This window comes from Hemiscyllium ocellatum, chromosome 14 (genome assembly GCF_020745735.1).
Source record: "Hemiscyllium ocellatum isolate sHemOce1 chromosome 14, sHemOce1.pat.X.cur, whole genome shotgun sequence".
Classification (NCBI taxonomy): Eukaryota; Metazoa; Chordata; class Chondrichthyes; order Orectolobiformes; family Hemiscylliidae; genus Hemiscyllium; species Hemiscyllium ocellatum.
This window is the reverse complement of record NC_083414.1, coordinates 30,178,546-30,205,085: the sequence shown is the minus strand read 5'-3', so window position 1 is coordinate 30,205,085 and position 26,540 is coordinate 30,178,546. Positions and strand designations below refer to the sequence as shown.

Here is a 26,540-nt window from a genome sequence, read left to right as displayed (position 1 = left end):
GAATGGCTAACTCCTGTTCTTTGTTCATATGGACAGTGATGGTAAAGGAGCAAATGTTACATCCCCATGATTGCCTGGGAAGATGTTATGTGAAAATGGAACAAGTTGTTGAATGATTGAGATGTGGTCCAGGATACTGCCGAGGGCATAGCCCTTCTGTAGTACTGATGGGTATGAATGCAAAAAATGCACCTTGTGGAGTCGTAATGCTGAAACTGCTGAAAATGACAGAATTGAACCTTTGAGTATGAAGACTGAGATGAAAAATGAGGATGAAGGAACCAAATAGAAGTTAAGGGAGAGAGATAGAATCCAGGAAATGGGTTTGATGTGGTTGAGGGCCCTATCTGCAGTTACAAATGGGGAATGGAGGTCCTTGAATAAAACGAAAATCTATCAGAAGCATTGTTGTAACAGAGTGCATCTTTAGACCAAACATGATGAAGGCAGAGAAACTGGGAGAATGGAATAGAGGCTTTACAGGCAGCAGGGTGTGAGGAAATCAGTTGGCTTATGAATATCAGTCAACAGTCGAGCCCTAGAATTGGAGACAGAAGTTGAAAATGTGTTGATGATGGACCATGGAAAGATGAGAGGTTGAAATTGGAAGCAAATTAGAAGTTTTTTTTAGTCTGGGGATGAGCAGGAAACAGCAGCAGATAATAGTTATGTATACATCTGAAAAATAATGAGTAGGACGGCACAATTCATGTTCTACGTCAAAGCCCCTCCCCCAAAAGGCATAATTGAGATCCAGGCATATACCCATTTTGATATCTTTTACTTGGTGAAAGTGACACATGTTTAAAGATAAATTATTTAAAGATCGAGTATGTTCAGCCAGGCTGGGACTTGTTGGTCTCTGTTTAAGGAAGAGCTAGAGAACTCTCAAACAGTCCACATGGGGGCCAGAGTTATCAGGAGATTGAGCACCACTGTTTAGAGATGGTAGTGCACACTAGGGCATTTCAAATGACGTAGGAAATCATCGATATGGTTAGGAAGAAACAAGAGATGAAATAGATTTGAGTTAGGAAGTAGTAGTGGCCTAACTGATGATTTACCAAAACAGTTCTGACTGGATTGTCTTTTGATGAAAAGGTAGAGGCCACGTAAGAGACCAGAGAGATTAGATTAGATTCCCTACAGTGTAGAAACAGGCCCTTCGGCCCAACAAGTCCACACCGACCCTCCAAAGAGCAACCCACCCAGACCCATTCCCCTACGTTCACCCCTGACTAATGCACCTAACATTACGGGCAATTTAGCATGGCCAGTTCACCTGACCTGCACATCTTTGGACTGTGGGAGAAAACCAGAGCACCCGGAGGAAACCCACGCAGACACGGGGAGAATGTGCAAACTCCACACAGGTGATGATTCCGAGCCAAAGAAAGAACATGAAAGTGAAGGCAACAGAGGAAAAGCTCAATGTGGTGTCAAGCTCAAAATTCATTGATGTCAGGGTATAGGGGATAAAACAGAGTCATTTGATCAGAGTGAACTGTATAGCACCAGAGATGATTCTGTGTATGATGGGGTTAAAGTATTATTCTATTCTATCAAAATGTGTGATTTTCTTTGCCAATTCTGTATGTACAATATTTACTTGTTATTATAAAGTAACTTTCGGGTCAACCTTTCTAATCCTTGCATCTGATCTTCATTGTACGTGATGTATTTTAATTCATTGAAAACTATTAATCATCTCACTCGGCATTTTTCATCAAGCATAATAAGAAACAATGCTGACGAGAAGAATTGGACTTGATTTATGACTTTCTGTATAGAGTACGCATATAATTTGCCCTAGCTGTTCTTTTTGCCTAATCACCCTTCATCCACTTTGCTATGAAAGGAATAAGGGTGCAGCACTTTGACAACAAAGTACTGTACTAGGGAATTTTTTTTTAAAAAAGCTCTATCTGTTGATGCTCAATACATATAAATCACAATTACCATTGTAATTTTTCAGTTCTGAAGTTAAAATACTATTAATTTTAAATGGTACAAATGTCTGACTTAATCAATACATACAGTAAGTTGAGTTTCTAAACCACATTTAAAATCTGGTAAAATTTAGATATGAAATTGAATGCACTACGACATACTTTAAAAGAAAAGCACTTAAACCTTTTGCTTGCAGTACATTTTAATGATCACTGGAATGCATTCCCAATAATCTATCAATCTAACAAACTACTAAATTCTACATATTGTAATCTTTTCTCTCTGTCTGTCTCTCTCTCCTCATTTGTTTGTTCTTCCCAAGAAAAGCCATGTACCAAGGCACAAAGCCTCTTTGTGAGAATGTTGGAGGTGGGTGAAATGGTCCACTGATTGAGGCGATGATTCCTAGCCAAAGAAGGGAGCATGAAGATAAAGACAACAGAGGAAAAGCTCAATGTGATGTCAAGCTCAAAATGGTTTCAAGCTCAAAATTCATTGAGGTCAGGGCATAGGGGCACAAAGGTACTGCCAGCAAAAGGTTTAAGTGCTTTTCTTTTAAAGTCTGTCTTAATGGATTCCATTTCAGATCTAAATTTTACCAAATTTTAGGTGGGGTTTAGAAACTCAACTTACTGTGTGTATTTACTAAGCCGCACATTTAGATCATTTTAAAAGAAAAGTACTTCAACTTCAGAATTGAAAAATTATGATAGTAAGTATGATATTTTGGAAAGAGTTTGCTTTTTCCAAGAAAAGTCATGTACCAAGGCACAAACCCTGTTTGTCAAGCTGCCGTTTTTCTTGGTGAACATCCTTAGTGCTTTAATTCCCACTGGCCAGAGTTGTACTATGCTTTATATAATCTCAAAATTGTTGAGAGATGACTCCCCTGACTTCATTGTGCTGATAAATTAGATCAGAACTATATCCCTGAGTTAACTGTAGATGGATATCCAACGATACTTTGTATCATTGCAAAATTGACAGCCTTAGCTTGAATCCAACTTGACCTTGGTTCATTGACTGCAGTTTACGGCTGATAAATACCAGTTTGAAGAATGTACTAAGTGTATTGTACTCACTCACTTTAGCACATTTGCTAAAATTGGAATGATGCAGAGGAGATGAGAAGTATAAATTATAGAGAAATTAGTGCTTATTTCTATCTTTGAAAGTTAACTGTAAGCATGTTATGTGCATGATATTATATAACAAATTAGTTGTAAATTATTCAGTGTGAATAATAGGATGTGGTTTTCTAACTGTGGTTTTCCGCAGTCTTTAGAAGCTTGGTAGTGATCAAGGAATTTGGAGGAAATATCTAACTAGATCATATCCAACCTTCAAAACATATTTCCACAGGAAATTGTCAGGCAAGGTCTCTTTGTATTAAGGGTGATTGTAAGAAGTTTGACACCTTGTTATTTAATGAGTGAAGTCACCAAAAATATTAATTTGCCTCAGTTTGTATCTAACTGCAATACAGTATTGGACCAATTTCAGCTTTTTATAAGAATACGTTGTTAACAGCTGCTTACATGCAGAGTTTGAAAAAGATTCTTCTATAGGCACTACACCAATATGTTTTTTTGCCTTGAGTATTTTACCTTTACTGCTTTGTTATCCTGCTTTTTTAAAATAAAATGTGAGCTCCTTCAGTGATTAACAAATCTTTAAACCTGCAACTGTCAAATACGCACCATGTTAGATTAAAAAGTGGAAGCTTTTGTTATCTCCAGAATTCTTGTCAGAAATAATGTAGGCTGGTGCTTGATCAGAATGTGCACTGCAATTCCCCCTTGTGCCAATAATCCTGTGATTATTCATTTTTAGATTAGATTACCTACAGTGTGGAAACAGGCCCTTTGGCCCAACAAGTCCACACCAACCCGCCGAAGTGCAACCCACCCATACCCCTACACTTACCCCTTCACCTAACACCTTCATTGTCATTGGTTGTGCAGTCCTTTGGAAACAACCGGGTCATGGAAGAATCTTTAACAATATTCTGTAATTGTTCAGAATTATATGCCACCAGTGGAAGTTTCCTCTGCAGGTGGAAGTTGCAAATGTCCATTTCAGAACCCGTTTTCTGTGCTTTCCTGAAACTTAGTAAATTGCTCAGTTATGAACTTACCCAACGCATCCCTTCATAAACAGTCTGCCAATCAGAGTGTGGACTGCAGTTGAAGTTAAACAACACCAGATTATGTGGGTACTTTTACTATGAATAGCTAATGCATTCTGACAGGAGTCAGACCTGGATTGACACTTCAAAGAAACCACGTGTTCCTCAACATGTGTACTCAATTTCTAGAGTCTTAGCCCAATGCCTGACAAAGCCCATCTTCTGTATCACAAACTGAAGAGTAACTTTGACCTTTCATCAAGTCTTCCTAAGTGACCACATGAGATTGTGTAACTCCATTTGATCCATAATATATGCATCTGAGACTGTCATGGAATATGCCATTGTTGGCTTCCCTTTTTCAAATCAAAGATGTGCAGCGGAGTGCTTTTAGCTTTATGATCCCCATCAACTTCTGCAAAATGTATCCATCAGAAGAAGGGGGATCTTAAATGGCAAGCCTTGCCTTCAAGAAGGAAGAAATGCATATGCCAAAGATGGTAGTTATTTTGCTTGCATAAAGTCATGTGTGCTCTCACATAGCTGCATTACCTGGATGGCTTTTCACGGTCCAGACAAGGATTAATTGCCTCATTTATTGGGACTGCCTAGTCTATCTAGCTTACATTTTGTCTTCTGGCTGCATCCTTTCTTGTTGAAAAGGAACAATGTCACTACTTTCGATCACTCTTCAGGTAGTTACTGTGCATTTTCTCCAAATCTGAGGTGTACAAGCCACAATTCCTGAGGTTTGACTTTAAGAAAACTTGATATATTCCTTTCTTACGAATGGTGTTTTAAGTTGTGAATACATAACCATCTTCATGATTTCATCATCAGTCATAGGTACTACATGTTCATCTAAACTGAGCTCTGATAGTACTTCAACTCTAGGCATTTCTGTTCTTTGACGTACTTCAGTATTGGGCACTTTGTCCACCCATTTGATGGCCATTAGATTCTGTATGCATCTCATGGAACCAACTCTTTAATACAAAGTATGTACTCCATATCTCTTGCATATATAGGAGGATAGGTATTGCCACAACTTGGTATGCTGCAAATTCTGTAGGAAGTATGGTACCTCGTTTCATCCGTGGTCTGTTACAATATGGTCAAATGTTGAGCTTGTTCATGTAATTTTGTTTGCCATCTCTGTCAATGCAGATATTTCTGTAGACTGTGCTTCCCAGATAAGTGAAGTTATCTAGGGCTTTTCGAATTGTGGTGTTGACATTTATAGAACGTAAGATCTAGTCAGAATTGATGGTTGGTGGAATATCTCTGATTTCCGTAAGCTGATGTTTAGCTCGTGATCATCAACTACCTTTGAAAAACAGTCCATGATTCTTTTCAAGTCAGCTCAGTGCAGTATGAGGGTACAGTGATTTATAGAAATCATGGAACATATAATGGAGAATACAAAAAGTGAATTTAAATGAGAAACTATGCATTTAAAAAGAAATTGAACTGTTGCCAGATTTAAGAAAATTGAATTCTTCAGTGGTTAAACATGCTAGTTTCTACTTTGTTTTTGTACAGTAGAACTTCTTGAAGATAATATAACCCTAAACTACGAAAATAATGGCAGACAAATTTGAAATGCTAATTGTTTGCCATGTCCTGTTGCTTTCCATTTTCAACTGTTTTAATTTTAGCCATTCACCTGTTTAATATCCTATTTACTTGTGTTCGTCAAAACTTACAAACTTTTCAATTCATCTCCTTTTGTCTTCTGAATTTCATACTCATTTTGAAGATAAGAGGATGTTTGTTAGTGTGAAAATGGAAAGGGATTACCACTAAATAAATGCATTTTCCATCTGGTGCAGAACTATGTCTGAAGGACTTAAATTACATTCAGATGCTTCTGAATGACTGAGATTGTTTCCCAGTGCTTTACCTTGTTAGCAGCTTAAGATTAAAATGTCTCTCTTGTTTTTACAATGGCTGTAGATGCTTGCTAGTATCTTTTTTATCAAGTAAACACAATATTCAAAAGCATTCAAAAATAACCATTTGATGTCTATTGGCTGTAATGTATTAAAGTTCTGATCTTGAATGTGGATATTACATTTTAAACTGATTTATAATTAATGAAACGTGTTCATTTTTTGAAATTTATTTTAGTATTCTAGAAGAGTTAAGTTTGCAACTTTGTTTCAAGTCATTGCCTGACTTTAGCATAAATAGTTCTAATTTTTATTGTGAATTTCTTCCAAGGCTTGGGAAATATTTTCTTCTCTTTACATGATGCATATCGCATTGTGGTAAAAATAACCACTGTTACCAGAAAGCCTTAGAGCATTCAGAATGTTGTTAGATCATCATGCTAACATTTTTCATCGCTAAGTTTATAATATAAAGACTACTTTGCTGGGTTTTCAGGCCAAAGAAATATCTTGTTTTGGAAAAGTGTAACAAAAATTAAGTAGGCTCGAGGGAGAAGTCCAAAAACTTAAAACTTCCGAGGCTTTGAACTGATTTACGGTGTTTTAATGTTTCCAGCTCTTGTCATCCTGTTAGTTATCCAAACCATTTTGATGTTCAGATATTGTTTTGTTCTGCCATATTTTAATGGTTATGGTTGAACTTTTGTACTAATCAAATATTTCATGCTACCTAGCATTAGCTCACAGTGATCTATTAGCTCTTGTCATAGTAGGCATTGTGAATACTCAACCAAAACAATATTGAGCCAAGTTTGAAGAGATGTTTAGTGTACATTTTCAATTTACTGAAATAATTAAAAGATGCTGATTTAGCTGTTCATATCACTGAATATTGTGTATTGTAGTGCCATTCAGTACTTGGTTATAGCCATAAAAATCTGCTATGATGTAGTGCCTAAACTTGAATAAATGCTAGGCTCCAAACAGATGTTTCTATAATACAAAAAGGTAGTTCAGCAACAAAGGGATTTGATCTATGAACACAGTACAGAACTGCAACGTAGAGATTTGCAGCTGATTTGTCCAATATCAGAAACTAGCAATTGGACAGTATCTGAATTCCATGATCCAGTGCTAGATAAACTGAGAATAATATGGGTAATAAAATTATGCAGTATTTAATAAAGCTATAAATATTACTTGTTGATAAATAGTTATTATCATATGGTATAATGAATATTGATTAAGAGATAGTTACAGCTCAGTTGAATAATTTACTGCTATGGGTGCAAAATCTGAGCAGTGTATTTTTGTGTTCCATGCTGTATGATTCTATGATTGGCATGTTACAGAAAAACTTGGACAGGAGCCATTTACCAATAATAGACCTTTTAGCAATATGTTCAAAGAATGAAAAAAAAGACATTTCAGGGCCAATTTTGCAATTCTGAGCTGTAGTCACTTCTACTTTGTAAAGTATCATAGCCAATAAGTTACTACGAACAGCAGTGAAGTAGATGACACTCTTTGTGGGATAACTTCCTTGACTTTATGATTTTTTAAAATCTGGCTTTCAACAGATAAACTTGTTTCAGTATCTCATTTGAAAAATACTTCAACAATTTTACACTTCTATTTAGAGAATAGTTTAGACTAGAACCTTCCAAGTCAGCCTCCATGTGACTGTGTTGATGATTTCACTGTTTGCTGAATATTAGGTGCACATTGGACAATAAAGTGTCTTTAAATTATTGCAGTAGGAAAGCAAAAAAAGTGTAAATAATAAATAAAAGAATCACAGATGCTGGAAATCAGAAACAAAAACAGAAACCGAACTGCTGGGTTCTGAGAAGGGTCATTGGACCCAAAGTATTAATTCTGATTTCTCTCTGCAGATCTGTTGGAACTGCTGAGCTATTCCAACAATTTTTGTTTTTGTAAAAAAAACTTGAGCTTTTTTTTAACAGAATAAACTGAAAAACTATTCTGTTCAAATAAATAACAAACATTAAATAAAAGAAATATACCTGTGCTACATTTGATTTTTTTTCCAGATTTTGTTTTGCTGTTAATTGAACAAAGCAGTCACAGAGCAGTTCTGTATATGCAAACTTGTTAAAATTCTAGTAATTCGTAATGTGTAACAGATTTTCATTTTAACTTTAGTTAATTTTATAGGCATTGCTAGATTCCAAAACCTTTAATCATATCTGAGGGAGCTGATTAAAGATTTATTCATTGTGAGGCACTACTTTATAGCAAATCTTGAGTTTTGTTCAGTAGATTTTCAATAATTTTCCTTTGTAAAATCTTGTCAACGTGAAAATTAAACCATTTCAGATTCTTTTCCTCCCATTGCACTTATTTGCACATGATTGATTTTCTTTGACTAGAATTCTTTCATAGTTGTATAAGTAGTTAGCTGTGGATGCTATATCCATCCAGCTAAATTAATTACTATTTCAAGTCACTGCTGTACGACTTTACGAGTGTCTTGTTTTTGTCCCCTTTATATTCATTCGCAGGCTGGACGGTTTTCCACCAAACGTCTGAGAGAGTGACCTATAAATCTAGTAGCAAACCTCGTACCAGATTCCTCAGTGGACCTGTGTCTTTGTCCATCTGTTTGTATTTGTTCTTTTGTATTTAAACTAATCATCCCATCACCTTTTCTTGCTATCTCAGTCCATTTTATATTTCTGCAGGAAGCCTGCTTTTTAGCCCATTTTTAAAAATTTATTGGTTATCATAATTGTTTTTTTTTCCTCATTTCACATACAAATGCTTTAGTGCACTGCTTTTGGCTCATGACTAAATATTAAAGGCATATGTGGAAGAGCTCATCTTCTATGTAAATAACATATATAAATTAAGCTATTGCATAATATGTGCTCAAAATTTACTGTGTACCAAAGCTTTTGTATTTTAGTGTAATTTGTTTTTCAGTAATTTATTTTACTTTTCTTGAAATATGGCAAATATACAAGTCTACTCCCCTAGCGTCTCATTTCACCAAAAATGGAGAACTCAGAACTCCTGTAGAAGACTGGTCTCTTTCACACATGTTTCGACAATGAAGACTTGCATGTTACAAGCTGGATACTTAGTGTATTTCCTTGATGCAATACTAGGAAGGTCACAGGAGGCTGCAACTCTTTTTTAAGGACTGTGATGAATATTTTGATATTTTTACACTGTTGTATCTTTAAGATGTCTGCATGCGAAAAATGCTGATACATCAGTGCTCCAGTTAGTGTTCAGTAGAATAGTCTAACGTGGTTTTCAATAAGCTTTGTTCAGCCACTTTCATTTGAATATTTTCTACTCTCATTTACTGCATTTCTAACCATTCCTCCATTTTCCTATTCGTTTATTTACTGTTAAGTAATCGATATTTAGGGTGTTTGATTTGTGTTTTCTGGGTTTTAATTACTTTTTGTGCCCAATACACGTTATAATTTGGAAATCCTGGCTGGAGCACTAGAACTGATCAAACCTGTGTTATGCTGTTGTGTATATTGCCACAGTATGTGTGCTGTAGAATGTTAAACACTACCTTAAAAAAAAATGCTCTCTTCACACTCGTGAAACCCACTTTTAATGTTTAAGGTGTTGTTATTTAGGGCAAAACTTTGTGCTCACAGTGATTCTTGAAAGCCAGGGATTTGGAAAAAAATGTTTCATTCAAACATCAAGTACGCAAGAATCTAGGTAGATAAATGTATGCCAAGAGTTGTTATTTTGATCTACAAAGACTGGGGTTTCAAACCTGAGATTTTCAGCACCAATCAAGATCCACTGATTCAGGAGTGAGGATGTAAAGACTGCATGGAATAACATCCTGGAGCTTGACTAGCAGCTGAGCTAGTGCTACAGCAGATGATTATTTTGGTGTTTTTTTTTGTTAGCTCTTCAGGCTTGGACACTCAGCTAGTATTTCTATAACCCTGTTGGCTGAACACCAAACAATTTGTTTGAAATTCCAATTGTTAAATTGATGAATAAAATTTATACAAATGTCTGATCAGCTCCCGAAATGATTGACTTAAGAATATTACAAGGAAATAGAGATTTGAAATTCAAAACCTATACAAACAGAATATCTTTTCAAAAAAGCAAACTATGTAGAATAGTATATATTTGTGCAACTTGATTTAAGTGTGAAGTATTAGTGCAAAAAGTTTCTCTAGAATCAAATATTTATAACTCTTCAAAGGGCAGGCAGCATGTTTCGTAATATTCCTGTCAATAATCTTTTCAGCATTCAAATTTTTCAATAAATAACTTTTTCCAAATATGTTGATTGGTGGCTTGCTAAATTTATCTAGAATGTAGCAAGATATAAATGGTAACCTATAAGCTTCACTCTGAGCACACAGTTTTATACCCCATATTGTACACTATAATTTATACAGTTTTCTCAAAATAAAGTATCTTTCTTTCAACAATTTCTTTCAAACAATGAAAAGTTTATCTGTGTACTGTGTTGAACATATAAAGATATATTGTCCTGATCAGGTACTGAAGGCCATTTAAGTATTGTAAAATGACAAATATTTTGTAATGCTTTTATTTTTAAAGAAGAATTATGGATAAAATTTTAAAATCAGTAAGTTTAGAACAAAGGTTAACATTTTTATTAAGCTGTTACTTAGCTTTGAAAGCCTTATTTACTAAAATCATGGTTTTGTTGTTAACTTTTTGACCATGTAAATACTTTCTTATGAATCCAGTGTACGAGAAGGTTGTTTCCAAAAGAAATTGATTTTATAGTAATTTCAGTTTGCTATTTGAAATTTACTAATGTTCCATAATATAAATTCACCTCATTAATGTTGCCAACAATTCTGAACTAATCAAGGTAATTTGCCTGAAAACAGCAACATGACATGTGCAGAATTGTACACTAACTCTAGTGTTTAGATGAAAAAAGAGCTTTTAACAAAAAGTAATATGCTACAAATTCAACAAATCTGAAACAAAGCCAGAAACATTCTGGTCAGGCAGCATCCATGGAGAGAAGAGAGTCTGTTTAATATTTCAGGTTTTACAATCCCATGTTGGGATCATTTCTGTTACATTGACTCGACCTTCCATCTCCATAGATTCCAACAATGTTGCAGCTTTTATTACAATCTATCCTAATTGCTACTTTCACCTAATTTTCCTAACTAATCTTTTACATTCTTTATTATTTGTTTCCACTTCACATGAAAGTAAATGTAAGTACAGTAACTGCAAAGTGGATGGCATTCATTTATTAAAAATAAATTATGACAAAGTCTGGCTCATCCTGAAGTCCAGACAGTGTTGGATACTGAATCCAGCACATCACATCATAAATTATATGTACCAGAGTGCAAGTTAAATTACCCCCTCCAAATCACCATCACCTGCACAACACACACACACACACACACACACACACGCGCGACTTGGGGTGGTTTTTGAAAAATGATTAATTGGCACAGGTAAGCTTTTTGAATTATATTTTGGCGTCTGGTAATTTCAATCGCAGGAAGGATATTCCTATTTGTGTGAATCTTTTATGAAATATTCCATTAAGGTTGAATAATTTGAAACAGTTTTCTTTAACATATTAGTTGTATCAGAAGCTTTGCTATGTTTCTCAACAGCAATGAACCATACACTTTTCCCAGAAGGTTACTTTGAAGTATGTTGATCAGTTGAAGAGCTTCCCTTCATTAGTTCTATCTGCTACTGTTCTGATGTGGTGCTGTGCTTCAGCTATCCATAATTATGCCTATGTTGATGTTTAGCTCAGTAAAACAAAGCAAGAAATTTGCTCAAAATATGCCTTAAGATGATCACGAGCATTTTGCTGAAACATTTCATATCAGAATATAAAGGCATGTTGTGCAGTTATATCTCCTGGTAGAACCTTCCCTCCTGTCTAATTCCTGAAAAACTCAAGAGTACTGGAATAAAATTATGATTGACTTGAACATCAGTCACTCTGGAGCATGGACTGACATGATCTCTTGGGATATCATTAGGTCAGTGCATTAGAGGTCACACAAGCTTATATGTATAAATTTGCAATTTGTGCACTTGCATTAAGCATCAAATTTACTTGATTCCCATGTTAATATTTGCACCTAAAGTGGCAGCATCAAATTTATCTGATAAAGCAGAATAGCTGATTTTATTGCAGAAGTTTTATTGTCTTCTGATACATTAGTTCAACTTTGTAGCATGAATTTCTCCCATTGAAAAACATGTAGCAGAAGTAGATCATGACAATGGGATGTCAGCCATAAGTGGAAGATGTAACATCTGTTTATAGCCATTGTGGAGTATATATCACCGCAGGTTAATTACCTGAACTATAATTAGAGCAGCATGTTGAGATTTGGCATTAACTACTACCTGTTTGAGGGAAATCTTCAGCTTCAGAGTAAGTTCTGAACAGCAGTCTTGAGCAAAAGTGATCTTATTAAGTTTCTATGCAATAGGTGCCATTGAGCCATCTCACTTTATCAGGTTACAATCCACAACTATATCAGTGAAGTTATGTTTCCTTTTCTGTCGCAAAGCTGTGTGCTTCAAAATCTGTAATGGTATGTGAAACTGGAGAAAAGAAAATCCCAATTTTGACTTGTCACTTCCCTTGAATAAAATGCACCCTTGATTCTAACTACATTGTTATTTTGGTATGTGTAACCTGTGCCCTTGTTTTAAACAAATAGTTGTCCATTCAGTATTCAGATAATGTATGATGGCCACACATTAGTTTTATTTTCCCTGAGCCTATGCATGACATGAATGGCATTACCAGAAAATCATGAATTCCATGTGTATGGAAAGTGAGGCAGGATGCAAATCTAGTTTCTAAGAGAAAGATTATTCAAATGTAATTGAGACTTCTGTGAAAGCCATCAATCTTTTCTCTGTCCTTTCTCTCTTCCATACAACTCATCCAAAAATTACCACTTGATGCCCCCTGGGGGGAAAAAATACATGCTGGAGATTTTTGGAGGTTTTCTTAGGATTGCTTGTTGTCTGCTAGCTGTCTGCATAGAAGTCAAACCTTACTCTGGGAATCTGTATGCTTTGGGTTGTTATTTTGTCACTAGCCCAGAGAAAAAGGATAAACATCATTTGCAAGCTCATACAGTTGTTGAACATCAAAGTTAATCTGCACGTGTAGAAACTATTGCAGAACTGAGTGTTCTCAGAGTGTTCCTTATAACTGTCTTTAATAATATTTCTTGCAACATCTAAATGTGCCACCTTTCTTGGATCATGAATTGTGATGCTATGATATTCTCAGTAGGAATATTTCTGCAAAAGCATCTGCTCCTCATCTCTCTGCCAGATGTTTCAATTGCAGCTATCACTAATGCTTTCACCTGCAGCGATTGTCCACGATTGTTTCAGAATGCATCCAACCGAATGGTTGAATCTTTAATCCAGATTTGCTGGAATTGCCTCATGCAGTGAGACAAGTAAATACTGGCCTTTTGATCCTTGTGAATAATTTTGTATTTAATCAGTAGGTCCCTGAACTTGAAACTGAAAAAAATGACTTAAGTTCATAGCCATGTTTTACTTCGACATAATAGCCAGCCTTTCTTCGCCAGCCATCCTTTTCTCTTTTCACCTGTGTTAAATGACATTCTGAAATTCCTCTTTTAAACTTATGCAGATTTTGCAAAATTTCTCTGGATACAGAGTAAATGAAAATTTTCATGTAATGAAGAAAAACTATAATCCTCCTCATATTGACTTTCTTTGTAAGCTTCCTGTAAGAAGAAAAGGTGTTGGGTTAGCATAGAGGCATTTTTGAATGAAGTTACTGTACATTGTGTTTGGCAGAATAAAGTTAGGGCTTTGAATCTGGTTAAATAAAATGTGATTGTTACAGTGAATTTGATACAGACTACAACATTTAATGCCCTCATTGGTTCCCACTCAAATTGATCTTCTCCAAAGAAGCTGTGTTAATTCCATGACATGTAATCCTGCAGATAGAAATGAATGATGCAATATAATAGATGTCATGGTGGCTCAGTGGTTAGCACTGCTGCCTCACAGTGCCACGGACCTGGGTTCAATTCCTGCCTCAGGCAACTGTCTGTGTGGAGTTTGCACGATTTCCCCATGTCTGCTTGGGTTTCCTCCGGGTGCTCTGGTTTCCTCCCACAGTCCAAAGGTGAGCAGGTTAGGTGAATTGGCCATTCTAAATTGCCCGTAGTGTTAGGTGCATTAGTCAGGAGTAAATGTAAGGTAATGGGCCTGGGTAGATTGCTCTTTGGAGGGCCAGTGTGGACTTGTTGGGCTGAAGGGCCTGTTTCCATACTGTAGAGAATCTAATCTAAAAAGAATCTAACATTTTTTGAAAGAACAAGCTGCAAATCGTAGTAGTGAAAGTCACTCAACTCTGCACAAAGATATCTAAAACAACTATGTACTTTACAATTTACCAAAATAAATTTTACTAGGAATGAAAATCTTGTTTGTTGAAGCTAGAAGAAGCAAGACATTTATTTTACATCAGTTCTATATAAGTATTAAATATCTTGAAGTTTTCCTTGTTAATTTCTAGACCAATCATTTGGAGATACCTTATATCCCTATTACTTCCCTTCCTTCCATGCTTTCCTTCCAGCTAAATTTGAGTTAACAATATCACTTGTGTGAAAGCATCCAGCCATAACCTGCAATATACTTGGATAAATGTTTACCAAGATAGAATAATTCAGAATCTTAGCAAAATCAAAGTCACATATAATATAGCAGTGTGATACTTTTGTAAACATACTTTTGCATGATTCTCTGCTTAGCTGTGGGGACAACTTATGATTAACTTACATGCTAGCTGGGCTGTGCTTTAATGTAAAAAGTGACGTCTGCAGATGCTAGAGATCAGAGCTGAAAATGTGTTGCTGGTTAAAGCTCAGCAGGTCAGGCAGCATCCAAAGAACAGGAAATTCGACATTTCGGGCACAAGCCCTGATGAAGGGCTTGTGCCCGAAACGTCGAATTTCCTGTTCCTTGGATGCTGCCTGATCTGCGCTTTAACCAGCAACACATTTTCAGCTGTGCTTTAATGTAGGCAATACATAGGCTGCATTTCTGACACACCTGGTGGCCCTCAACAATCTCAATAATCTGCATGGCCTGCCTTATTGCATTAATTTATAGTAGCATTTGTGCACTTCACTACTAGAATGTTACATTATTGCAGTTTTGCATGTTCGTTAAAGCAACCTCATCTATGTAGCATCTTATGTCATCTGTTGTACCTCCCAAAGCACTGCACAACTAATGAATTTTCTTACAAAGTATAGCAATTCCCTGTGGGGGAAAAAGCCACACTGACAAGATCCCAAACACAGGAAATGAATACATGGGCAAATAATCTGTTTTTGATGTTTGAGAGAGGTATATTGGCCAGATCAATAAAAAGACCCTTCACAAGCAGACTAGATCTCATTTTAATGTTTCATTTGAAAATTGGCATCGTTGAGAAGGGGTAGCATTCCCTCAGTTTTTACATTTGAAAGATAAGGATGCTACCAGTTAATTGGGTTATTGTTCATGAGCCATTGCTCCACTGCCTCTGAATTGCAGTTCTTTCCACACTAGTAGATCATTTAAGTATTTACAACTTATCTGAGATCCAACAACGCATCATGAGTAAACCTGCAATTTCATGAATGCAATAAAAATATTGGTCTTCATTTAGCATTGTACTAAATTAAAGATCTTGAAGCTTGAAATGGCCTGCTTGTTTTAGAAATTATGCTTTAGAAAATATTGGCTCCCTGATACTTGCACTGAAATCAAAACAAAGGAATATTCTGTCAAATTTTGTTTTATTTTAAATGTGACTTGCAATTTCTAATACTGTTAGTATGGCCCAGTGAAGACTTATAATTATTTTGTAGGTAATTTTTTCTAGTAAGCACAACATGGTTAGACTTTGAAACAGAAATTACACTTTTACAGATTTATGCTTTGTAAATACCTTTGCAGAGTTTTCAAAGGCCTGGAATAGCAGAACTAATAAGGTCCATTTTTGCTGGACAAGAGATTGACATTTTAAAATATATTTTCGGTAAAAGACCTGTTGTGCAGTTGATCACAGGTACATAAATATTTCAGTCTAGTTTTGTTAACCAAAACAATAACTTGAGAAACTTCTAGCCAATCATCCTTTATGGAAGATGCCAATGAATGTCATGAACTTCTAGCACAGAAACAGGCCTATGGGCAACTAGATTTGTCCTATTGTTTGTGCTCGTATAAGCCTCATCTCAAACACGTCTTGTTAACGGAAAACTGTTCATTCAAGTTCTGGGAGGAAATTGAAGAGAAAAATTTCATGCCAGCATGCTAACTTTAAGCTGGTAGAATCTTTATATGTTTAAAAATAGATTCTACTAGGTCTAGAAATTGTAACAAGACTTGTCTTGTTGGCATGACTTTTCCATAAGCATTTACTTTTGATCTGTTGCTTGCAATTTTAAATAATTGTCTACATTAGCCATTGGATAATTTCAGGTGTCTGTATCAGAAAGTGGACAACTGTGAGGTTGAATTATTCCATCAGTTTAGTTCCTCAATACCTAAATTTCAACCTGTTAAATCCCAGGTTGAATTGATCACTTGTAATCACGTGTTGTTTTCTCTTAACTAGAGGCCATCAAAATAAACAAGAAATCCAATAAGAAATCTGGAAGAAACTTCATTTCCAAAGTTTGGTGAGAATTTGGAAATTGCTACCACAGGGAATGGTTAAGGCCAATAATATAGAAACATTTAAGGGGAAGCATTTGACCAAGGAATTAATTCAATAGTAAATTTCAATAAGTAATCATGAGAGCAGGCTCAAATGGAATATAAATATGTGCATGGATCTTTTGAGCAAAGTCATGTTTCTGTGCTATAAATCCAGTGTAAAGGCCCTTGCAATGTTAGCTTCCATGCTAACATTGTCACAACTGCCTGTGACTACATCCTGGGAGAGGTACTATTACGTTTAGGCAAACATCTGATGGTGCAAAATTGTATGGCGATTCTGTAGGTAGATGATTTATCCCTTTTTTTATTACTTATGAATCATAAAGCATATGGCAAGCTCATTTACATAAATATATTCTCTTATCAGCAAGTTCCATTCTGCAGTTTGCAGTACTGTATTCTTGTCCTATAATTATAAATGATACTTAACACTACAGTGACTAATCAATAAATCTACAAAATAGTTTATGGGACTAGCATTTTCTTCTAATCTCTATCATTTGTTGAAACAAATTAAACTTTCCAGATAAGATGGACGGAATGTATTTGGAAGAACACATCCTTATTTTGTAGTTCTAGATTAGACTTGTATAAGGCCCTTGTTGCCATTTTTTCAGTATTCAAGATCCAAAATATCCAGCTTGTTCAAAGGTTAACATCAGTCATCTTTTTCACCTGTTCCTTTGCTTGACTCCATTTAACTCCTGCCTGCTCATAACCTCATTCCAGACCCTGCAATTTGCTACTTTAACACATTGAAATAAAAATCAGTTTTTCTTTAGATCTCTCCAGGCTTTGTCTTATCTACTTCTGCAATTTCCCTAGCCTTGCATGTTATTCCACCCTTTGCAGTCTGTACACCCTGTTCACCATGCTGCTGGAACAAATTCTTCAACTATTTTTGCCTTCTTTCTTGTACATCTTTCCACAAATTATAGAGGTTTTTTTTTAAAAGAAAAACCTATTTAACCAGTCATGCTCGTGGTATAAAAATATACGAATGCAAAGCTTATTATTACCACTTAATCATTAGATTTCTGCCAAAATCAGATGAGAGCTGAGAATTTTCAAAAGTTATCTCATCATAATGTCGTAATTGGTAACACAGCTAAATCAATAGTTCTTTCAGCTGTATATCATTCATTTATGGGTCACCACCGCTTCCATCGGTTTTGGCTAAAAGTAGTTTATAAAACTAATTGTGGCAAACTTTACATCTGTGGCAGCATGTGACTTTTGAATTGTGACCCGTGCTGCGAGATATAAAGTGTCTATCTGTTTATGTGGAATATCAAATAAAAGACTTTCATTCAACTATATTAATTAACTAAAACAGGATAGCTTTATTACTTATGCATGTAAATTATATTTTCTCAATACATATGGAGTCACAGGTAGAAAGGATAGTGAAGATGATGTTTTGTAGGGGTGACCACACAATAAATGCTTGCCTTTATGATCAGTGCATTGCATTTAGGAGTTGGGAGGTCATGTTGCGGCTGTACAGACATTAGTTAAGCCACTTTTGGAATATTGCATTCAGTTCTGCTGTAGGAAGAGTATCATGAAACCTGATAGAGTTTGGACAAGATTTGCAAGGTTGTTGCCAAGGTTGGATGGGCTGAATAGACTGGGGCTATTTTCCCTGGAGTGTTGGAAGTTGAGGGGTGACATTAGAGAGGTTTGGAAAATCACAAGAGGCACTGTTAGGTTAAATAGACAAGGTCTTTTCCGGGACGGGGGGCAGGGGGTCCAAAAATAGATAGCATAGATTTAACGTGAGAGGAAAGATTAAAAGGAGACCGAAGGGTCAACTTTTTCATGCAGAGAGTGGTGCGTGTATGGAATTAGCTGCCAGAGGAAGTGGTGGAGATTTGTTCAATCACAACATTTAGAAAGCATCTGGATGGGTATATTAATAGGAAGGGTTTAAACAGATATGGGCCAAGTGCTGGGAGATGGGACTAGATTAGGTTAGGATGCTTGGTCGGCATGTCTGAATTGGATCGAAGGGTCTGTTTCCATGGTGTACAGCTCTATGACTTTGACTTATTTTATCTCTTCTGTCTGTTCCATTTGGAAAAATTGCTTTATTACAAATACTTTTGAGATACACCAGTGTTTGAACTGAATATTTCTGAAAAAAAAGTAATTGAATTTTTTTTCTTGCACTCATCAGGACAAATTCAAGAATGCCAATTTATACTATATGAGAAAAGGTGCTGGTTGGTTGGCATGTTAGCTCTGGGCAAGATATTGCCGTGGATAATGCACTAGGATCTTATTGTCTTTCAGACTTGAAATTTAAAAAGGTGCTGTATCTGCAAATCTTCATTTTGGCTGCATAGGACAGATCACTGCATATGGGTGTATGCAGCTTCAAAACAGACACAATACTTGGATATGCTTTTAGAAACTATGTATGTTCATAGGTAGGGGCCTGTCCTCTGCAGTCAAGATGAACATGTTAGGGGTTGGATCTTTTTGAAATAAACAAAGTAGTGGGGCCAACAGTTGCCTTGTGCATTCTCCATTTCAATGCCTTGAATAACGGAAGCAACTTGCTGATGTTACACACCTTTTTCTCTTCTAATAAATTGTTCCCTTTGACTTTGTCATTTTCTTGATTCTGTCCTGATGAATGCAAGACAAAAAACTTCAACTTTTTTTCCCCGTAGTGCACAAGTTCTGTAATACCAAATTACCAATTTAGTTATACGTAATGCTCTTAAATATTTGTTCCTGCTTCTTTGTCAATACTACTGATCCATTTTATAAACCTTTCATATTTCTTGTACGGGTATGTTAAATGTATCCACACGATGCATTTCTAATTTCATAATCTATTCATTAATTTGGTCTGGTTCATTCTGGATAATATCAGACTCCTTTTTATTGTGCAGATTGAGGTGTTTAAAGCAAATCCTGTGATACTGTACAAGGTGGTCTCTGCTGTTTGTTTACTAACAGTTCCAACTGTACCGAATTGAAAGCAACTACATGTTTACAACCTTTTTGCACCATGACCCCCTCTCCTAGCTGGTCTGTCTTCTCTCTGCTCTGCTTATATATGGACAAATTGGCACCATTAAGGAAATCTTTGACTTTACAAAGCTTGAAATCCCTATCCAGATTAGATTACTTACAGTGTGGAAACAGGCCCTTCGGCCCAACAAGTCCACACCGACCCGCCGAAGCACAACCCACCCATACCCATACCCTTATATTTATCCCTTACCTAACACTACGGGCAATTTAGCATGGCCAATTCACCTGACCCGCACATCTTTGGACTGTGGGAGGAAACCGGAGCACCCGGAGGAAACCCACGCAGACACGGGGAGAATGTGCAAACTCCACACAGTTGTTCTGTTGCTTCCCACTATTCCTTCCAAAGAAAAACTAAATGCTCTTTCAGAAAACGATTAAGTTCATTTTAATTTCTCAACATGATAGTTGATTTAAAATTTAATGTCAAGATATTTTTAAGTGCAAACAGGATAGGGCTGTGATGCACTTTATCCATCTATTATTGTCGATCAAATTTTCAATGACTAAACTCTTTGAGAAAATATGAACTCTTTATTTAGAAACATCCACCTGAATTATATTGCCTTGATGGTTTTATTCATTAATTTTGTCAAGAATTTCCAATTTGCTTTTCCAGCCATGCTGTGAATTATGATTCATGGGCAAATTGATCTTAATATTTTCTTGTTATAAGTCAGCAGTATTTCTTTGCCATCTTAATATATTTTGTTACATCAAACCCATGAGATAGAGGAAAAATGAATGCATTCAGAGGGGAATCGGGTAATTAATAATTTTTCCCCCAGTATACATTTGTTTGCATTAATGTTAATTTTAAATAAAGGCAGCTCAGTTTGTGTTTCTTGTGGTCCAGTGGTAGTGTCCCTACCTCTGAATCAAAGAGCCAGAGATGAAGTCCTACCTGCTACAGAACTGAAATAATGCCTCCAAATAGGTTGATTAGGTAATATCTAAAGTCAGCTTAGTTTGAGGCCTTTGTGGTATGGTGGTAATGTCCCTATCTCTGGACCAGAAGGTTTGAGTTCATTTCTTATCTGCTCCAGAGCTGTTTAATAACATTTCTGAACAAGTTGGTTAAAAAATTAAAAAGGCAGCTGAGGACTTAATTTCAGAAAAGTAGTTGAACTTAAATCTCAACATTTTGAATTTTCTTTCCAGGTTCAATTGAAGTTTTAAAATCGTAAACAATATGGTGTGCCCTTTATCCCTTGGTATTTACTGGCCGCAGACCTGCAGAACAATATATCTTTATAGGAATAACAAGTGTAACAGTTTACATTCAGCCAGACCAGGTTATTCTAAAATTTGGAAGCACAAATTAGCCTTTATTTTTGTGGCAGTTAATCTATTCCCTCTGCCCTAATTAGCAGTTATTTTTCCATTCTACTGGAAAATAATTTTGTTTCAGTTCATGAAATGTTGCTTACTCCAATGCTCAAAATTCATATTTCCTGCTTAATACATGTGCACGTGCATTTCAGTGCTGTTTTAAGATTATAGAATGTCAATTTTTTTGAAAATGTTGTACTTTTTAAAGTGCAACATATAATTTTTATACTCGACATAAGTTTGAAAAGATAACATTGAAATACCTTTTTCCCCTTTGACAATAGACTGCCATGTTTCAAACCTTTTAAAGGGTAGGAAGGAAGAGTTGCATCCCATGCATCATGTATGAATTTTTAATACCAAAAAGGGAAAGTATACTTAATATAATGTGCTTTTTTTTGTTCCCCCCACCCCACCCCCCCCAGAGGTCACTGATGGGAACTACTCTGGTGTGGCTGCATGTTGGCTTTTATTAGATCTATTCTTTTCTTTTAAAAAAAAAATGGGCAGCAGGATGAACCTGTTAATTTTTTAACATGTGAACTACTGATTAATTGATCACATTATTAGTTTTGTATTGCATCAGCAGAGCATTTCCATCAGAGCTACTTAAAATGTTTTCAGGCCTAACTGTCTCTGTCTTGTATCATTTTACATTGTAGGGTCTACTCTGAAACGGCTATGTCTAGGCAAAGATCGCAGTAGTAACTATCCAATTTTTTTTTGTCTTATACTGTAAAATTGCATGAGTTGTATTTTTGGATAGAAATTAACTGCTTCTGTAGTTACCTGTAACGTATTATCTTTTAGGTGGCACATCATTGGTGAATTGGTTTACTTAGTAGAAATATAAATCCATGTGCCTCTGCTTATGTTTGTTTTGTATCATGGATTTTATTAGATTTTATTTTATCAGTTATCTTCTCATTTTTAGTGGATGAATATTTACAGTTGCACTTTAAAACCAAAAAAAACTAAAATACTGTACAATCAATACTTTCTTTTAGGGTCTTCAAGTAGCAGCAGTACAAATCACTCAGTGCAGCAGATTTTACAACAGCAACAACACCAGCCCCAACATCATCAGCCACCTCAACAACAAAATCAAACCAATAACAGTAACAACAAGAAGGGAACTTTTACAGATGACCTGCATAAGCTTGTAGATGATTGGACAAAGGAAACTGTTGGAGCTGCACAGTTCAAACCTTCTTTAAACCAATTAAAGCAGCACCAGCATAGATTCGATAAGGAGCCTAGGCAAAAATCATCCCAGCATGATGTAAGTGATAAGAACTTGTGCATTGAATTAACGATGTGTGGTGACATTGAATATTTTAACACTTTTTGGCTGAAGTTTAGACAGAAGTCACCTAAAAGACAGGAATTTCATTTATATGTAACCCACTTAATGATGCTACACAGTACAATTTTAAGGCATTAGTTCTGGGAAGCCACAGGCATGTTTGCAACTCCATTGAGTTTCAGCTTACTTTTTCAGTTAAATTTCTCCTTTGGTACCACATGTACTTCAATTGCACAGATAGAGAGTTTGGCATCCTGCATGGTATGCAACACTTGCTGTTTATAGATTCTTGCCTTATTTGCTGAATTAATAAAACAGTTATCATTGTACAATATAAGAGCAATTGCCATACTAATTAAGACTTGAGTGTTTGAATGCTATACTGTTTAAATGTGGACTTGAAGCTATATTCTAGCATCAGGTCAGCTCTTTACGGCCTACCTCCTCACTGTCCCACTGCTGACAAATCCAGGCTCACCATGTGGAACACCACATGTAAGAAACACCAACGGTGACATTAGCATTGAATGTAGTCTGTATGGCAAACTTAATTGTCAGTCACAAAGTGTAGATCAGTAGCAGCACAACTGGTCAAGTCTTGAAAGGCACATGTCCAAGTGCAGTTTCGGCAGAAGCTGAGGCAACCAGCAAAACCGAAAAGCCTCCTTGGGCCAGTTGACTTCACTCTACCTGTTGCAAATGCATCTGTTCTCCTGATTTCCCGAAATGTCTGCTAACTGCAAGGTATAAATCTGGTGTATAATAGTCTCCACCTGACTGAAGCTTAACACTATCCATGACAAAGCATCTTGATTGAATGGGACCCCAAGCACCTATGTAAATATTCACTCCTTTTACCACAAGTGCACAGTGACAGCAGTGTACACTATGTAAAAGATGCACTGCAGCAACTCAATCATGTTGCAAGTTCATGACTGTTATCTCCTAGAAGGGCAAGGACAGCAGATGCATGGTTTCTCCACCACATGCATGTTCCTCTTGAAGCCACACAGCATCCTGATTTGGAACTATATTGCTATTCCTTTACTGTCACTGGCAGATCCTAGAACTGCTTTCCTGCCAGCAGTGTAGGAGTACCTACACCAGCAATATTAAAGCATAACATGCGATGGTTGAAAGGCAATTAGGCATCAGCAACAGATGTAGTCTTGTCATCAATACCGACATCCTGTCAATGAAGGAAAAAACAAATCATTAGAATATAATGAAAACCTTATTACTTTCGTTTGGTGTCATAAATTTCAGGAAGGTTTTCAATAATATGGTTATGGAAGAATATTTAATATTTTATTGAAACCAATCCATTTTAGGAAGCTGTTCCATTCTTTATTTGTACCATTGTGCTCGTTTAAAATATTCTCTTCCTTTTAGGGAACAGCTGCCCCAGGGATGACAAGAAAGTTCTCTGTTCCAGTGACATGTCCTACATCAACAGCTTTAACACCAGGAAAATCAACAGTACCAGCAGGATTGCCAGCTACTTCTATCCCTGGTACAGTACCTACTTACATGCTGCCTCTGTGCCAGTATGGTGGCATGATCCCAGCACCGCTTTATGGTGTGCAATGGCCCGGTGTCTCAGGTCCAGCTTCACAGCCTGGGGTATTCAGTGCTCAAGGAATATCCTCATTTCCATCTCTTAGCAAAGGAGGCATACAGATGTTTCCGGTACCAATCCAAAAACCTATTATAAACCCATCTGGGTCCAACGTGAGGACTACCTAGCTTTGTTGTGAAGAATTTGAAACCAGAAGGACATGGGGTGGAGGGAGGGAACATTTCTGAGAACAGTTTAATTTAACTGCTTTCTTTATAAAGATAAAATTAAATATACTTGATTGTAGCTGAATACTATTGGCAGCCAGGGTGGGCTTGCTAATGCACATAGCCATACATTGCAATGAGCAATCACTGTGAAATATTTTCACAAAGCATTGCTGAAAGCTAGATAGTTCTTGGGCGATAGATGCATTTGTCTTGCGATTTGGACACTTTATATTTTGCTTTGTACATTTAACACTAGTAACCTTAAACTGAGTTTAATTAACTTGAATGGATATTGAGATAAATTTAATAACCCTGCAGGAGTACAGTGCCTTGAATTATGCTTTTCAGTTTCCTCTGGAAAGAAATATTTAAAAGGTTTTTTAAGTTTCTGCTGTGGTCTGTTGGACATGTTTTAGTTTAGTTATGAAAAGCCTGAAGGTTTACAAGATGTCTGTTACTGGTAACTTAGCTACATGCACATGAACAATGAATATTTATATCTGTTGCTTTATTGTCATTGTCACATGAAAGTAACTATATTAATGCTGCTAGAATTGTCTCCTTTTTTTTCAGGGACTTAAATTCACATACAAAACAAATTAGCTGCTGCTCAATCCACTTGCTTCTGTAGGGATAACTCGAGTAATTCTGATTCTAAATTCATTAAGGAGAAAAATAAAAGTGTGACCTTTATCTGCTATGTTTAAATATCTGCACATAAGTTCACTCAAGTTGTGGTATTGTTTTAGAGAAGCATTGAACTTTATTTAAATTGCTGATATACCAACAGTATTAACACTACACAGCAAACTGTCATGTCTTTTATGTTATCTTGTGCTTTTCAATGATATGAACACTTTATTTATGTATGCTTAACCATGAATGGATTTGGCTGGAATGAATATTTATCAGAAGGTTTGTTTGTAGCTGGGAAAGCACTGAATGATTTTTGTTTGTTTAGTTAAACTGTAACTTATTCAGCATATAGGTTGCTTTATTTTTGAACACAATCTGTCTTGATGGCTAGGGGGATCAAATCTTAACTTTTGTATTGTTAAGCCTCATGCAGAACTTGAATTAATAGAACACCAAGTGGAACGCTTTGGGGACAGAAAGGCAGATGAGAGGTAAGCAAGGTAGATGTGACACTTTACAAAGTCAGTTCCAAAAGTACACTGCTCTGATTTCTTTCCTGCAATATTTTATACGACATGCTGAAAGGCAGAGATGTCTTGTACTGCCAAGCTGTGAAGAATTGTATTGCTACTGTACTTCTAATTGTTAATGTCTAAATTATTTTGTTTATACCCTTTAATATTCATCAATTCAGTTAGAATTGGAATTTTATAGAACATTGTGCAGAATCTTCTGCCTTGGCAAAACACTTCCTGTAGTAAGAGATTTCTGTTCTCTGTTATTTGTATCTTGCATTTATTTTGTTTATATTTATGTCTGTATGCTTCATGAGCAAAAATGGAAAATCTAACCTAAAATCAGACATCTAATGCTTGCACTAAGAACAATTGGATTGCTTTGCCTGTTAAATAGTTGACTTTTGTTTTACTGACATGGTCAGTAGCATTCAAATCACAGATTGTAACTGTTTAAAGATATAAATAAAACATATTTTGTGCTTGACTTTGTACACTCAGTTTTAACTTTTTGGACGTCACTGTATGTTATCCAATTCGAATTTTCTGTTGGTAACAGAAGCAAAAACCCCATTTTGTTTTTGTTGTGTGGCATATGATGGCAAATCAGACTTCATTTTCTATCGCTAGTTTACTGAAGGTAATAAAAATAAACCAAGTAGTGTGGGGTTGGAATCACATTTAAGCTGGGCTGAGTAGTGGTTCCTGTTCTTGAATGACATGTGAATCAGTTGAATACGTACAATGATGCAGCAGTTTGCATGATCAGTGTTCTGGTTCCAATGCACAATTTTAGTGAATTCACTTTCACAACTTGTATTGGTGGGATTTGCACTTGTGATCACTAGATTTTCTACACTAGTATCATAATCATTGCAATACTGTATATCAACTTAGCATAATACACACTTTAATATGACTTGAATATAATGTGTATTAAAGTTGGCTGAGATTGTAAAATTTATGGATAAGTTTTTTAACTTCATAGCATTTTATGTTCTTGGATGTGCAATGTACCTCATACTATGAGTTAATCAACTTTTATATGTGGTAAACAGGTTAGGTAATTTGTGCACCCAAGATCCCACAATAAATGAGTAAGTTTTGGTCTGCATTTGATGGTGTTGCTGATGAAGAAATATTGGCCAGGACATCTGAAAATCTTGCTGCCCTTC

General features: G+C 36.0%; 1 protein-coding gene across 4 annotated transcripts in view; it reads left to right on the top strand.

The window, feature by feature from the left end:
- The window catches only part of wnk2 (WNK lysine deficient protein kinase 2), a 171,674-nt gene extending 145,983 nt beyond the window's left edge, over positions 1-25,691 (top strand). For 2 of the 4 annotated variants that reach the window (XM_060835563.1, XM_060835560.1), the window contains 4 exons: positions 8,496-8,594; positions 21,783-21,824; positions 22,128-22,402; positions 23,819-25,691. In XM_060835563.1, the coding sequence (XP_060691546.1) occupies positions 8,496-8,594; positions 21,783-21,824; positions 22,128-22,402; positions 23,819-24,172 (770 nt within the window). In that variant the 3' untranslated portion in view covers positions 24,173-25,691. The remainder of the gene's footprint in view (positions 1-8,495; positions 8,595-21,782; positions 21,825-22,127; positions 22,403-23,818) is intronic. The other 2 variants (XM_060835561.1, XM_060835562.1) reach the window with 2 other exon arrangements.
- The last annotated feature ends 849 nt before the right edge of the window (positions 25,692-26,540 follow it).